Source organism: Salvia splendens, chromosome 1, assembly GCF_004379255.2.
Source record: "Salvia splendens isolate huo1 chromosome 1, SspV2, whole genome shotgun sequence".
In the NCBI taxonomy this organism is placed as follows: domain Eukaryota; kingdom Viridiplantae; phylum Streptophyta; class Magnoliopsida; order Lamiales; family Lamiaceae; genus Salvia; species Salvia splendens.
The window spans coordinates 16,350,986-16,365,647 of NC_056032.1; the positions used below are offsets into that span (position 1 = coordinate 16,350,986).

Consider the following 14,662-nt stretch of genomic DNA (forward strand, 5'->3'; position numbering starts at 1 on the left):
ATCACGTAAATTTGAATTTGATAATGTAATTTCCAAAAATACCCTTGGCCTATTTTATATTATTAAAATAAATAATATTTGTTCCATTAAGATGTGTGGCTGAGATTTGTTCTCTAGTTATACACTTAAGATTAGTTATATCTTGATCACTCCCCTATATATATATATATATATATATATATAAAAGGAAGAAACAGCTTCACCGGATTCCTTTCTCTTCAGCTTTGAAGAAATTCGATAATCAATACCGGTGGGGGAGGGAGTATAAATTGAAAGAAAACCCCAATTTTCCCATTCGGCCCCCCCATTTTTCCACGAATTGCACCCTCTGCCACTCTCTTCTCGATCTCATTCAAATCGCTCCTCTCCTTTTCTCTCACTCACCCACCGTTTGGTTGCAGACCAAATACCAACACATATTTTGCTTTTTCTCCAATTTTCCGGTGATCTGAGATCTGTCTTCGCTTAATCACTGCTGCTGTGGCCGTTGTACGTTCAGAGATCCTTCTCGTGGTAAACACACACACACACACTCTCTCTCTGCATTCAAAACGCTTGCTGACATACATGTTTGTTTCTGCATTTTCTCTCTCTAGGTTTTAGCGGTGGCTTTTGGTGTATTAATGCTCAAATTCATGTTCATTTATGGCGAATTTTGGAATACGGACTTATTTTGAGTTGCTTTTTGGTGCAAATTGCTCCAGGTGGTCGAGGTTGCTCGTCGATCTGCCAGTTTTGTTCCTGAAGATTAAGCGTTTTTGAGCTAGAGAGGAGCTAGGGTTTTCGAATTCGTGGATTGTGGAATGTAAATGGGAAGATTAGGGTTTAACTTAACCATTATCGTCTTTTATTTAACTTGTTTTTTGGGATGAACCGGAGTTTTAGGGCTCCCGAAAGGGGGCAACTGGGGAGCCTGAGATTAAGGGATAATAAAGATGATGAGTTGGCGTTGTTTCGGGAAATGCGGAAGCGCGAGAAGGAAAGGAATGATCTTCTTCTTCTTCAAAACGACGAAGAGTTTGATGCTCCACTTGGTAATTTGAAATGAAATTTCGAATTTGTTTCGTTTTACTGAAGATTAAGTGTTTTCTTCTGTGGTTTTGTTGGGACTCGATGCAGGTTGGATGTTTCTTGATTACTTTGCCAGTTTAATTGTTTACTCACACTATGTGGTAGTTTTTCTTCTTGAATATTTTTATCTTAATGCCTTCTGTGATGGCATGTGAGAGTCATTTTTCTCTTGTACTCTTCTCCCAGTTTTGCTAGTGGTTTTTTTATTTAAGGTTTTTATGATAATTCACCCACATCGTCTTTGCAGGACCAAGAAGTGGTAGCTCTCCAATATTTAATATAACATCTGGTACCACTGGGCCGCCAGTCCGGAAGAGCGGTGCTGATGATTTTCTCAATTCGGACAATGATAAAAATGATTATGATTGGTAATTGGAACTGAATTATTGCATGTTACTACACTCTGTACTTCTTTTGATCTCCTGATAAAATGCCTTATATCGTACGTATAGTATTTAAAAAAGGAAGACTTGTCTTTGCTGGTAATGTACAAGCTATGGTGTATTGATCATCACCCTATGAAGGTGAAGTCTTAAGCTACTTATATGAAAAGGCTTAAAAACTTAAGCTGACCTCTTAGTAGTTGGAGGTCAAGGAATGCAATGTGTACATAATGGTAATGAGGATTAGTTTTACATTAAGATAATGAGAGCTAAGTGTAACGTAAGACTTCACCATCTATGGTGATCCCCTATGAAGATGAACTCTTAGTAGTTGTAGCTCAAGGAATGCACAATGTACGTACCATTTCTTCAGGTATTTCTAATGTTATACTGTAATTTTGAATGCTATTACTATCCTTGCAGCTTTTGTTAATTATTGTGTGTTCTTGCTTTGAATTTATGATATATTTGCAATCGAACCGATTAGTTTTTTTGTTCATTAATTAATGTATGTTGGTGCATATATTGTGATAATACACAATGAAGTAGCCCAATGTAGCTCACTATTGTTAAATGATCATGTTAGATATTAACCAATTAAGATAGATTATCGTATGTTGGTTTTGCTCTTGTGCAGATAATTGTTCTGCTAGAGCTTAACCACTGTAAACTTAGATAACCATTCTCCATTCTTTAGTTTTGCTCCCGCGTGTACCATTTCCCTGGAGAGATTACAGAAAAGTCCGGAATAGTCTGACAGTGGTTACTACAGAATTAAGTCCAGCCTTTTTTTAGCTTCTCTGTTTTTCTTATATTGGGAATAGTTTCTGTTGTGGTTGTCCACCAAGATGAATGCGTTAATACTTGAAGATCTTAGCATATTGGAGATGATTTAGCATCTTTAGGAATAATTCACATGTTACTCTAAACCGGAACTTGAAGTGTGGTTTTCTTAAATCTATGTCTACCACTACTGCTGGTGTTTAATTGGATATCTGTTTAGGTTTCCTTGAGATTATTCTTCAAAACTTCTGTATCTGAATCCCCTCCATCGTCTTTTTTATTTACTATTTATAGGTAATTGTGTGTTTTTCAGGCTTTTAACACCTCCGGGCACCCCACTTTTTCCTTCGCTAGAAATGGAAGGACAAAAAACTGTCATGAGCCATCTGGGCACTCCAAAAGCTCGCCCTACTGGTCTCAAGTCTAGAGTAAGTTAATTTTGATTTTTGATTCTGTGCTACAAGCCGACAACAACCATTTAAACGGGTGTAGTGTGAATATGCTACTGAAAGTACAAAAAACTGTTAAGTGACTTCACCCAGTCTGGGCTGAAATATGCGATGCCCATCTGTCCCAAATATTTACTTTTGGCCTTTTTGTGATGTTCCATTATTTGGTATCTTTTTCATAGTCATACAAAATGCCCTCATGTTTCCTGGAAATTAATGTCGACTGCTCATTTACCTTAAATAGTAATTCTCAATTTATGTGAGAGGCCACAGTGAACCAAAAAATATCCGATGGAGGCAGCAATTAATCAGAGCGTGATTAACCTCTGCTGTATGGGCATGTCTTGAACCAGTTGAGTGGAAATATATATAGCTTAGCATTTCAAACTTTCAACATTTATTTCTGTGCCAACCTCCTGAGCTTGTTCTTATGTGATCATATACATTTACAAACATTTTCTTGTACGAACTCTTATCCAATTTATTTATCTGACTGAAGCTAGCCAGTGTACAATCGGAGCCTGCTGCTAGGAGCAATTTATCATCTAGACAGCAAGTCTCATCTCCTGGGTTGAATACTTCAACTGGAGGACTTCGCCGGCCTACTTCTTCTGGTGGTCCTGGGTCAAGACCTGCAACACCAACTGGTCGTCCAACTGTGAGCTCAGTATCTAGACCCACCTTGACCCCAACATCGAATAAGCATTCATTGATTGCATCAGTTAAATCTACCGCCAATGGCACATCTAAAGTAATGTCAACCACAACATCAAAACCTTCAAGATCTTCTACGCCCAATTCTCGCCCCACGTTGTCTTCAGCAAATCCCGTAGGTCCTTCAAGATCGTCCACCCCGACAGCCAGGTCTTCTGTAAGATCCTCAACACCGACAAGCAGAGCCTCCATACCAGCATCTAAGTCGACATCCAGAGCCTCGACTCCTACTCGTAGACCAACAGCATCCACTGCTACAAAAACACCTGCTGTTTCATTGAAATCCCCAACAACCTCTTCAGTTGCGAAGCCAATTCCTACTGCCTCAAAGAATCCCATGCAATCACGGTCAGATTCTCCTACAGTGAGACCTAAGCCGTGGAAGCCTTCAGAGATGCCTGGATTTTCACTTGATGCTCCACCAAATCTGAGAACATCTCTGTCCGACAGGCCTCCTTCAGCCACAAGAGGTAGACCTGGTGCACTAAGTTCTCGGTCATCATCTATTGAACCCACTTCAAATGGAAGGATTAGAAGACAATCTTGTTCTCCTGCAAGAGGCAGACCCCCTAATGGCATGAATCATAATAGTGGAAGCTCTGTGCCTGTTCCTGCTTCACGTCGGTTGCATGCTAAGGCTAATGACAATGTGAGCCCTGCTCTGGTCGGAACTAAAATGGTTGAAAGGGTGATAAATATGCGGAAGCTAGCTCCTCCCAAGCAAGACGATAAACATTCTCCCCACAGCAACTTATCTGGAAAGTCCTCATCACCAGACAGTGCTGGGTTCGGAAGAACACTTTCAAAGAAATCCTTAGATATGGCAATAAGACATATGGTAATATGATTATTCATCATTGAAGTGATCCTTGGCATAATTTTGTCAGCATACTAGACTTAATATATGTGTTGCCTCATGCAGGATATAAGACGGACTATTCCAGGCAATTTGCGGCCTCTTATGACCAACATCCCTGCATCCTCGATGTATAGTGTGAGATCGGGGGCAAACAGAAGGACAACCAGCATATCGGATTCTCCACTTGCAACAAGCAGTAACTGCAGTTCTGAGTTGAGTGTCAACAACGGGGGTGAAGCAGATGAGGATGTGAGCAGTGAGAAGTGTCTCCGCTCTCCAGGTAGCTTACGGGGCAGGTGATGATGATACATATTTTGTGTTGTAGACACCCACTTACTACTGAACCACTACGGGCAAGCATGAGTAACATCTGAGACGTAACCCTCTTCTCCTGAAAGAAAAGAAGGAAAAAAGCTGAAGAGCTGTCTTATATGTTGGTGTAAATTTCAAGTATGCTTCATAAGTAATGTGTATGACATTCAACTATCCTGTATTAATCTGTATCAGCTGCTTCCACACGCACTGCTCTGTCTTTCAGTTTTTTGTTTGTTGGCTAATCGAATGTAACACCTATTATTAAACCCCTAATTTGTTCAAAGCTAATTTGAAAAATGTCCGTCAACATCTTGATTCATGTTAAACTGCAGTAGTTTCAGTTGTTTAGATAGCAGAAGGGGCTTATGAGTTATGAATACTAAACTGCAGAATATGGTATTGGTCACCTGTGCTAGCAAATTATAGTAATAAGTGATGATGCTGAAAACGCCCTTTAAACTGGACCACATTATCTCTGTTTCTTCACTTGTCTTTGTTGGATCAAAGGCCGCTAGTCTTGTTTTAATGTGACACAAGTAGCTGATGCTGTGTCTTTGTTTTTCCTTTTACGTTTGATATTACTTTCAAGACTGTTTTAACTTCATCTTTTCTTAAAGGGCTAAATTATGCGAAGATACGATTTACTCAAAAGACATTATTGAATCTTGTATGTAAGCTGTCCAAATGTAACACCAATTGAAAAGTTGTACTTGTAGAGCCATATCTAGCAACAAATCCTTTAACTACTTAGCAGCCATAGGTTCTTTGGTGACGACGAGCACTGGTTGAGGTGGGGAGGGGTGTTTTGCTTGAGCTTCAGTAGTAGCTGTCGCATTCTGGATAAATCAGTGGGTTTCCCAGGCTTAGGTCCTTGAAGCACCACAACCAACGCCTTCTTCTCCTGCTCTGTCTTTCCTTTCCTCCTCTCTATTGTAGCAACTTCCTTAGGTATCAATTCTGCTATAGATTTCCAATAATCCTTGTCAGCTTCAGCATGGAATTTCTCTAGCTTAGCAACAAGTACCTGATAGAAAACAAGAATCACTCAATTATCGAATTCTTGATTACATCAACCAAGCATCAACCGTTCACAATGATCCACTATTGTTTGCCACTATAAGATGCCAATCCGATGCAGCATGAATACAGACTAGAACAAGGAAACACACCTGTTTGAACAAATGACATTCGATGCATCATACGTTGAAGTAAAACAAGGTAAACTAACGCGATTCTTTAATGTACCTGCTCCTTCTCCCGGTTGGCCACTCTGTTTGTTTCTGATCTAATTTGCCTCTTTCTGTGAAATTCAACCTTGTACTCATCAGCTTCAACTATGACTTGGCTCAACAATTCCTTCTCTCTCTTCTCCTTCTCCTCTAACCGAATTGTGTTTTGTCTGTTAACCACATAAACAAGGAGTAAAAAATAAATGAGAACTTCGACTGCGTGTTTCAGCAGCAATGGTTTATAAAATGCTGACATATCTGGTGAAATATTTAACTATAGCATATATAAACTCTTCTAGCTATACTCTGATAATACTATATTCTTTGAAACATAAACAAAAATCCATTCATTTCCAAGATTAGGTACTAGTCGAATGCCAATATTAAAATTAACAATACAATACAACCAACTAATTAAATTTGACAGATTATATTAACAAAATGTTATCTTCCATTACATAAGCTTTTTGTTTCGAAGAAAAGATTTTTTCCCTAATAATTAATTCCGAATCACAAGAACATTTACACGAACAATGTTCGATTCTTCAATTCCCCAATAGAGATTTCACCCAAACAATTGAAAATCCAATTAACTGCGGAAGAATGCATAGAAAAACAAAAACCCTAAAATTCACTCTGCAAAACCCTCACACGAACATAAAACCTTCAATTCGACAATCAGAAAAAATAAAAAATAAAAGCTTTACCTTCTCCATTCACGGAGCGCATAACTCTCCTCGAGTTCCATCTCCGCCGGTGGCAGAAGAATCAGACCGTTTTCATTGGTATCCGACGAGAAATACGTCGGATCAATGAATTCTCCGCCGGAGACGTAGATCGGCGTGGGGGACTCGGCGACGGTGGAATCAAAGTTGGAAAAGGAGTAGCCGTCGTCAAACGATGCGTCTGCCGGTGAGTTGGCACCGAATTGATCGAGCGAGTCGTTGAAGGGAGACAACATTGTTTATGCGATGATGATAATCTGTTTCACTGATGTTCAGTTCTTCACCAATGGATGAACGGAAAAAACAAGAAATGGGATTGGAAACGGTTTGTAGGCACTAATTATCTGTATCTGATTATTGTATATGGTAAGTTGAAGTAATAATGGTATTCAGAGAAATTGATCAACTTCTTTTTTCCAAATCAAAGTTTTAGAAATTTATTTTTTGTTTTCTGATATTTTGAATTACAAACACAGTTTTGTGAAAATCAATTCTATAAAGTTGTAAAAATAATTTAATCATAAAATTTCAATCCTTTTTTTACACATTGTTTTAAAAGTCGTTTTTCTTTCTTTTTTTCAGTCCTTTTTAAATTATCATTTTGAATAACAAAAGGAATAAAAACTTATGTTAAAAAAATTATTTAAAATCCATTAATGTTTAAAAATTTCCTTGTCTTGTACATTTAGGAAAAAATGATTTTGTTGCATGGTATGCATTATTTGAATGAAAAGTTCTGAAATCCAAACTACTTTATACCAATAATATAACCACCTACAAAGCAAACCCTAACAAACTCCGCATCTCCACCACGAATCCTCCGAATCTGCATCAATGTTGAGCCTGTGGCGAGCGGCGATGAGCGCCAGCGAGGCAAATGGCGACGGCGTCGAGTTTTGGGGCATGGCAGGTGGCTCACGAAGCAAGGCGAATACATCAAAATGTGGCGGCGCCGGTGGTTCATCCTGAAGCAAGGGAAACTGTTCTGGTTCAAGGAATCGAACGTGACACGCGCCTCCAGCCCCCACGGCATCATCCCCTTGGGTGATCGCCTGACCGTGAAGGGCGCTGAGGATGTGCTCAATCGCCAATTCGCCTTCGAATTGTCCACTCGGAATGTATTTCATCGCGGATACGGACAAGGACAAGGACAAGGAGAAAGAGAATTGGATCAATTCCATCGGGCGATCCATTGTTCAGAACTCGAGGTCGGTTACCGACGACGAGATCCTTGACTATGATAGCCGGAAATAGATTCAATGAACTTGCACCTGTTTTGATTTATGGATATGTTCCGAGATTGGTGCGTGTGATTTGTTTCTTATACATTGCTTTCTCATCAGTATATTTCCATATTATTGTAATACACATATTCAGTTCACACACAATTATCCTATAAAGCTTTAAGTAGAAGAAAGAAACACAATGGACAATGCCTATATGATTGATACTCCCTCTTCCCACTATAACTGGAGCATTTCTAATTCGACACGGGATTTTATGTAATACTCCCTCCGTCCCGGGTTAGTCGCACATTTGCTTTTCGGCACGGAGATTAAGGAATAAGTGTATAGCAAAGTCAACAATTGCGGTTGTAGGTGATAATTTTTACTAAAAATGAAAAGAGTGCAAATAACTTGGGACGCCCAGAAAGGAAAATAGTGCAAGTAACACGGGACGGATGGAGTATTATTTTGTGAGTAAGACGGGGGAAAGTAGACAGAGTGATATTTCTACTGCACGATACCCTTCTTTCTACCAAGGCGACCAGCAACAACGTACTGCACGAGCAAAGGGCACGGCAGATACTTACTATCCCCTAAGCCGGCATGCAGGACTTTCATTATTGACAAGCAAACGCCGAGTCCAATATGATCAGCAAGTTCCAAGGGGATCCATTGGATGGTTTGTTCCCAGCTTCATTCCAGCATCGATGTCCTCCTTCGTTGCCACACCCGTATATAGTGCATAAAAAGCTTCATTTATCATTGGCATCAGAACCCTATTTACAATGAAGCCAGAGAAATCCTGGGAACAAACAACCTTCTTGCCAAACCTGCAAGACAGCCCACTATTCAATGTATATTATACACACAAAAAATAATGTTGAGCAATGAACCTCACTGAATGAAGTGAAAGGCGAGAAGAGAAACATGAATTCATTTCTTGATTTTTACCACTAAGACGATTAATTGACTAGTCAAACAAAAATTTGTTTCTAACTTTCCTTTTACCCAAGCTTTAGAAAATAGATTTAGTACCCAACTTTTTTCTTTTCTAACCCACCTCTATGCCAACGATTTTGTGGCACTGAATGTATCATCTGATGTACTAGCTCCTCGAATAATCTCAACTAGCTTCATAACAGGTGGAGGATTCATAAAATGCATGCCTATAACCTGCAAATAAAAGTACTTAGTTCGAGCAATTTACACTTGTTGATAAGTGGATAACAAACAGTTAATGCCAATACAAAGGTTATTATACTTAAACCAGTAAAAATGAAGTCAATCTCAAGTTCCTTTTCGCTTCAGTACCTTTTTCCTGTAGGTAATCGACTTAGAAAACCAACTCACAGTTCCTGTAGAACATATAAACTTGTCCAACATGGATAGAGGAATGAATAGAATTGAACGTATAAAAATAAGAAAATTAAAGGATATGCTGAAATTGTTCATTTAAAAAATTCCCAATCAAAGCTAAAATAAACATTCCTCTCTAACCCAGTTCCCCTCAAAGATGAAAGGTTAAGAACTAAAATGGTAGCTGAAGGAAATCAAGAAAACTTTCTCAACCGGCATTGACAACACATGGATTGCTATATGAATTTAATGCAAAAACAGTCGGGAACCTGCAACGTGCAGTAATTATCAATCAGAAAATCAAACATTAGTTACATCAAGTGAGCATGATGAGAAAACCTTGGTGAGATTGCCTAGGTTTTCAATTCTTGATGAGATAGATTCGCGCGCTTTTGAGAGAGCCATAGAGTCAGCATCATGAAGCCAGACCTCACAGCCATTCACTGCAGCGAGCTGTGCGATTCCCGAACCCATTAAGCCACATCCCACCACACCAATACACCTGCACATATATCTCATAATAACATAGTGTTACCTAAAATCTTACTTAAAAAAAACACAGGTGATATATCATATAATAACTAACAACATCAATCAAACAAAATAAAATATTGACAATTAAGAGAGCAATTTGCAACCACGTTACTAAATAAAAAATAAAATCACTTTAAACATGATACTAACATTTTAACATCTTCGAGTGGGAGACCTTATTCCTCACTCTGAAAGTCCATTTCATAATGAGTATCAGTATAATACTCAGCGGGGAAACAATATAAGCAGTTATAACCAATTGTCGTATGACTAATTCACTTCATAAGAAAACTAAATCAATTGGCATTATAATTCACCACCGCCGGCCATTGGATTGCCGAAGCAGCCTCGTGGTTGGGGCATGGGGGAGCGCGCCGGGTGGCTCATGAAGCAGGGCGAATACATTAAAACCTGGCGGCGCCGATGGTTCATCCTGAAGCAAGGGAAACTGTTCTGGTTCAAGGAATCAAACGTGACATGCGCCTTACCGTGAAGGGTGCTGAGGACGTGCTCAATCGCCAATTCTCCTTCGAATTGTCCACCCAGGATGAAACCATGTATTTCATCGTGGATACGGACAAGGAGGAGGAGGAGATCAATTCCATCGGGCGATCCATTGTTCAGAACTTGAGGTCGGTTACCGACGACGAGATCCTTGATTATGATAGCCGGAAATAGATTCAATGAAGTAGCACCTATTTTGATTTATGGATATGTTCCGAGATTGGTCTGTGTAATTTGTTTCTTACAAATTGCTTTCTCACAAGCATATTTACATATTATTGCAAATCACATATTCAGTTCACACACAATAGCAGAAGAAAGGAACACAGTGGACAATGCCTATTATTGATACTACACTTGATCACAACAGTCAACAGAAGGCATAGCTGAGATCCCAAGTGTGTTGCACACAGCCTGAAACGAACTCTTCAGATTTTACTGTAATTGTATACGCCGACACCCTTCTTTCTACCAAGGCGACCGGCATCAACGTACTGCACGAGCAAAGGGCATGGCAGATACTTACTATCCCCTAAGCCGGCATGCAGGACTTTCATTATTGACAAGCAAACATCGAGTCCAATATGATCAGCGAGTTCCAAGGGACCCATTGGATGGTTTGTTCCCAGCTTCATTCCTGCATCGATGTCCTCCTTCGTTGCCACACCAGTATACAGTGCATAAAAAGCTTCATTTATCATTGGCATCAGAACCCGATTTACAATGAAGCCGGAGAAATCCTGGGAACAAACAATCTTCTTGCCAAACCTGCAATCCAGCCCACTATTCAATGTATATTGTACACAGAGAAAAAATAATGTTGAGCATGAACCTCACTGAATGAAGTGAAAGGCGAGAACCTCTCCTACGATTAGTATGTTTGTGCAATGAATGAACATATGGAATATGAATTCATTTCTTGATTTTTACCAGTTACCACTAAGACGATAAGTGACAAATCGAACAATTTTTTTTGTAGCCGAGTTTTAGAAAATAGTTTTAACACCCAACTTTTAAATGTTAAACACCTACAGCATTACCTGCACAGTTACATAAATCATAATAGTACCAACAAAAATCAACCCTACCACCAACCCCTACAAGGGTATAGTTCTAACCAAAGGCCTAATCATATGATTAGCCCTTTATAAATCAACCCTACCACCAACCCCTACAAGGATATAGTACAAACAAATTATACTCACCTTAATGAATCATAATTGCCCTTAAATGATAATATAAAAACTACCTACTTTTCATGCAGAAAGACAAAATTGCCCTTAAATGATTTTATTTATTAAAATAAACTAAATTCACCCAACCCCTGTCACCCCACCCCCATTGTCTTCCTCACCCCAACTCTACGCCCTCTCACCATTTAGCATCCCTGGAATGTGTATTGCAATTCTTTTTTATCTTTATACAAATTGCAAACATTACACGCTAGCACACTATGTTGTACAAGCAGGTAATCTTACAAGCTAGCTCATGCGCTGTGTGAGCGTGTAAACGCGCATTACCTAAAATTGGCCTAATGCATGCCTACACGCTAAAGGGTAAAATGATAAGAGCAGGTATTATTACAGAGTATGTATTTTTAGTTAATTGCTCTCGTTGATAAAGTTGATCGAATTTACCATTTACTTAGCAGTAAACTGCTACATACAAGGCGGTCCTTATATTTTTCCTGCTTAGCTGTTAGCAATACAGTATTATGCCACTAAAGTTCATTGCAACTGGATAATATGATTGTAAAATTTCGCATGCACATGTAGTAAAGCCAAATTTTTTTATCCATTTTTATTTTCTAACCCACCTCTCTGCCAACGATTTTGTGGCATTGAACGTATCATCTGATGTACTAGCTCCTCGAATAATCTCAACTAGCTTCATAACAGGTGGAGGATTCATAAAATGCATGCCTATAACCTGCACACAAAAGTACTTAATTACAGCAATTTACACTTGTTTATAGGTGGACAAAAAAACAATTAATGCAAATACAAAAGCTATTATACATAAACAAGTAAAACTGAAGCCAATCTGAAGTTGAATACGAAAAAAGAAAAAAAAACTATATAATCTAAGAACAATCAAATGTAGGGATAATCACCACTATGAAAAGAATAATCAAAAAGTCATGTCTAGTCTTTCATATATTATATGAAGACTAGAAAAGAACCTTTTGGAGTATTTTCCATACTACTATATGTTATAGCCTTTGCCTCTCAAATCAGTACATTACCAACCAGTGTTACAAAAGTTGTTCTAGTGCGTTGCGTATTTTGCAGCATTAGTTGGTAAAGATGCAGCATCAAATGGGAAATTACTGGTACGCAACTGCCCACACAATTCAAATTATTGCAGAAGGGATGCTTAAAAAAACAATAATGCTAATTCATAAATAGTATTAATAACAATAAGGCAGCAATCATCAACCACAACTGAACAACTAAATCAATCAAAGTGGTCATATCAAATATTGGATGTGTAACCTGGCTAGGTCGGCTGGTCACAGAAGCTAATCTAGTAATTGAGATTGAGCTGGTGTTTGATGCCAAGATAGAAGAACTTTTAACAATGTTGTCCAATTGAACAAACAACTTCTTTTTCACATCCTCCGACTCCATAATGGCCTCAATTACCATATCTGCAGAGTGAAAATCCTCCAAATTTGATGTACACCTCAAGTTTCTTATTGCTTCAGTACCTTTTTCCTGTAGGTAATCGACTTAGAAAACAAACTCACAGTTCATGTAGAACATATAAACTTGTCCAAAATGGATAGAGGAATGAATAGAATTGAACATATAAAACTAAGAAAATTAAAGGATTCGCTGAAATTGTTTGTTTGAAAAATTCCCAATCAAAGCTAAAATAAAGGTTCCTCTCTAACCAAGTTCCCCTCAAAGATGAAAGGTTAAGAACTAAAATGGTAGCCAGGGAAATCAAGAAAACTTTCTCAACTGGCATTGACACACATGGATTGCTTTATGAATTTAGTGCAAGAACAGTCAGGAACCTGCAATGCGTAGTAATTATGAACCAGAAAATCAAACATTAATTACATCAAGTGAGCATGATGAGAAAACCTTGGTGAGATTGCCTTTGAGGACTAGGTTTTCAATTCTTGATGAGATAGATTCGCGCGCTTTTGAGAGAACCATAGAGTCAGCATCATGAAGCCAGACCTCACAGCCATTCACTGCAGCAAGCTGTGCGATTCCCGAACCCATTTGGCCACATCCCACCACACCAATACACCTGGAGCAGACATACCTCATAATAACATAGTGTTACCTAAAATCTTACTTTACTTAAAAAAACACAGGTGATATAATCATATAATAACTAACAATATCAATTAAACAAAAGATTGATGATTCAGAGAGGAATTCTACTAAATAAATACTCCATAAAATCACTTAAAACATGATACTAACAGTTTAACATCTTCGAGTGGGAGACCTGGTTGGCTCAACATCTATATCCTTGTAGCCTTATTCCTCAATCTGAAATTTCATTCCATTAATGAGCATCGGTATAAAACTTAGCGGTGAAACAATATAAGCAGTTATAAGCAATTGCTGTATGCCTAATTCACTTCATAAGAAAACTAAATCAATTGGCATCATAATTCACCACCGCCGGCCTCGCTGTTGGGAAGTCTATTCCCCGTGCTCTCAAAGCCCTTTATCGATTGCGAGACGCCAAATTGACGCGAAAACCTAGTAAAAACTCGATCACAAAAACACGCGAGCAGAGTATTCTACTGCGATAATTCTCCATACAATTACTTCGTGGTCCGATATCTAAACTACAAATTGGAGTTACAGTTTGATACTGAATGAGTAGGGCTTTTGAAGATGACCAAAATTCCCGGTATATTCACTGGAATTTGCAGAAAATCAGTTATAGTTGGCGAACACATGTATAGGTAAACATCTAATCTCCTCATTCCTTCATCTGCTGGCGCCTCCACAGCGATAACCACATCCTCCTCGCATTACAAGAACAAAAATACGTGCGCAAATAACAATTCCAAGAGAATAAGGGATAGAGAAGAAAGGTGAAGTAACCCGCTTACCTCAACTCAAGCTGAGCTCAAACAAAAATTGAATACGTCTGTATCTAAATCAAATCAGTTAGTAGGCCATCGTTTTTTATTCGAGTACTAATAAAAGTAAATTATTAAATTTGGCATGAGTAGTAGAGTATAGACTAAGCTAACATAGGTAGCTAAATTCTACATTTGCAGAGATAATAAAAATGCATAAACGCAACACCATACGTGTTTTAACATCCGTTTTATAAAGGAATTTAGCATACCCTTTTTATATCTATAACTATATAAAAGAAGGTGAATTTAGACCTTAATTTAAAATATTTATGAATTTTAGGCATGCATTTTAATACTATATGACTAGAGTTTGTAACTAACTTTGAAGCATAAAGAATTTAGGTTTGTCAAATCGGGTATTTCAGGTATCCAAAAACATTTATCCGATTCCCAA

At 38.4% G+C, this 14,662-nt stretch overlaps 3 protein-coding genes and 2 pseudogenes across 8 annotated transcripts; 2 read left to right on the forward strand and 3 right to left on the reverse strand.

Annotated features, from left to right (window-relative positions):
* The first annotated feature begins 203 nt into the window (after positions 1-203).
* On the forward strand, positions 204-4,881 carry LOC121744142 (nuclear pore complex protein DDB_G0274915-like). 5 transcript variants are annotated; one of them, XM_042137594.1, is made up of 6 exons: positions 204-513; positions 597-1,034; positions 1,319-1,439; positions 2,551-2,665; positions 3,186-4,238; positions 4,323-4,881. In XM_042137594.1, the coding sequence occupies exons 2-6, from the start codon at positions 869-871 to the stop codon at positions 4,557-4,559; spliced, it is 1,692 nt and encodes a 563-aa protein (XP_041993528.1). In that variant the 5' UTR covers positions 204-513; positions 597-868; the 3' UTR covers positions 4,560-4,881. The 5 variants fall into 5 exon arrangements, with proteins under 5 accessions (XP_041993528.1, XP_041993519.1, XP_041993534.1 ...); XM_042137585.1 differs by having other exon boundaries at positions 705-1,034; XM_042137600.1 differs by having other exon boundaries at positions 204-510.
* A 333-nt stretch (positions 4,882-5,214) lies between these two features.
* Positions 5,215-6,936, reverse strand: LOC121744172 (clathrin light chain 2-like). Its single transcript, XM_042137623.1, has 3 exons — positions 6,511-6,936; positions 5,820-5,973; positions 5,215-5,598 (listed from the first exon to the last, which is right to left on the reverse strand). Exons 1-3 carry the CDS (start codon positions 6,762-6,764, stop codon positions 5,314-5,316), a joined length of 693 nt encoding a protein of 230 aa, XP_041993557.1. The 5' UTR covers positions 6,765-6,936; the 3' UTR covers positions 5,215-5,313.
* Positions 6,937-7,205: 269 nt separating this feature from the next.
* Positions 7,206-7,881, forward strand: LOC121744195 (annotated as a pseudogene).
* Positions 7,842-10,177, reverse strand: LOC121744191 (annotated as a pseudogene).
* Positions 10,178-10,400: 223 nt separating this feature from the next.
* On the reverse strand, positions 10,401-14,378 carry LOC121744183 (3-hydroxybutyryl-CoA dehydrogenase-like). 2 transcript variants are annotated; one of them, XM_042137637.1, is made up of 6 exons: positions 14,236-14,378; positions 13,592-13,660; positions 13,241-13,412; positions 12,644-12,865; positions 11,965-12,077; positions 10,401-10,916 (listed from the first exon to the last, which is right to left on the reverse strand). In XM_042137637.1, the coding sequence occupies exons 2-6, from the start codon at positions 13,630-13,632 to the stop codon at positions 10,577-10,579; spliced, it is 888 nt and encodes a 295-aa protein (XP_041993571.1). In that variant the 5' UTR covers positions 13,633-13,660; positions 14,236-14,378; the 3' UTR covers positions 10,401-10,576. The 2 variants fall into 2 exon arrangements, with proteins under 2 accessions (XP_041993571.1, XP_041993578.1); XM_042137644.1 differs by lacking the exon at positions 14,236-14,378 and adding an exon at positions 13,791-14,229.
* Between the last annotated feature and the right edge of the window lie 284 nt (positions 14,379-14,662).

What these genes read in the sequence shown, in the direction of transcription:
- LOC121744183 (XM_042137637.1), bottom strand. Translation starts at nt 13,632, where the DNA reads ATGTTGAGCCAACCAGGTCTCCCACTCGAAGATGTTAAACT. An exon ending in TGACCAGCCGACCTAGCCAG is followed by an intron (nt 12,078 to 12,643) that starts GTTACACATCCA and finishes TTTTGTGTGCAG; the next exon opens with GTTATAGGCATGCATTTTAT. An exon ending in ACAAAATCGTTGGCAGAGAG is followed by an intron (nt 10,917 to 11,964) that starts GTGGGTTAGAAA and finishes GCTGGATTGCAG; the next exon opens with GTTTGGCAAGAAGATTGTTT.
- LOC121744142 (XM_042137594.1), top strand. Translation starts at nt 869, where the DNA reads ATGAACCGGAGTTTTAGGGCTCCCGAAAGGGGGCAACTGGGGAGCCTG. An exon ending in AGAGTTTGATGCTCCACTTG is followed by an intron (nt 1,035 to 1,318) that starts GTAATTTGAAAT and finishes TCGTCTTTGCAG; the next exon opens with GACCAAGAAGTGGTAGCTCT. An exon ending in ATATGGCAATAAGACATATG is followed by an intron (nt 4,239 to 4,322) that starts GTAATATGATTA and finishes TGCCTCATGCAG; the next exon opens with GATATAAGACGGACTATTCC.
- LOC121744172 (XM_042137623.1), bottom strand. Translation starts at nt 6,764, where the DNA reads ATGTTGTCTCCCTTCAACGACTCGCTCGATCAATTCGGTGCCAACTCA. An exon ending in GCGCTCCGTGAATGGAGAAG is followed by an intron (nt 5,974 to 6,510) that starts GTAAAGCTTTTA and finishes TGTGGTTAACAG; the next exon opens with ACAAAACACAATTCGGTTAG. An exon ending in CCAACCGGGAGAAGGAGCAG is followed by an intron (nt 5,599 to 5,819) that starts GTACATTAAAGA and finishes GTTTTCTATCAG; the next exon opens with GTACTTGTTGCTAAGCTAGA.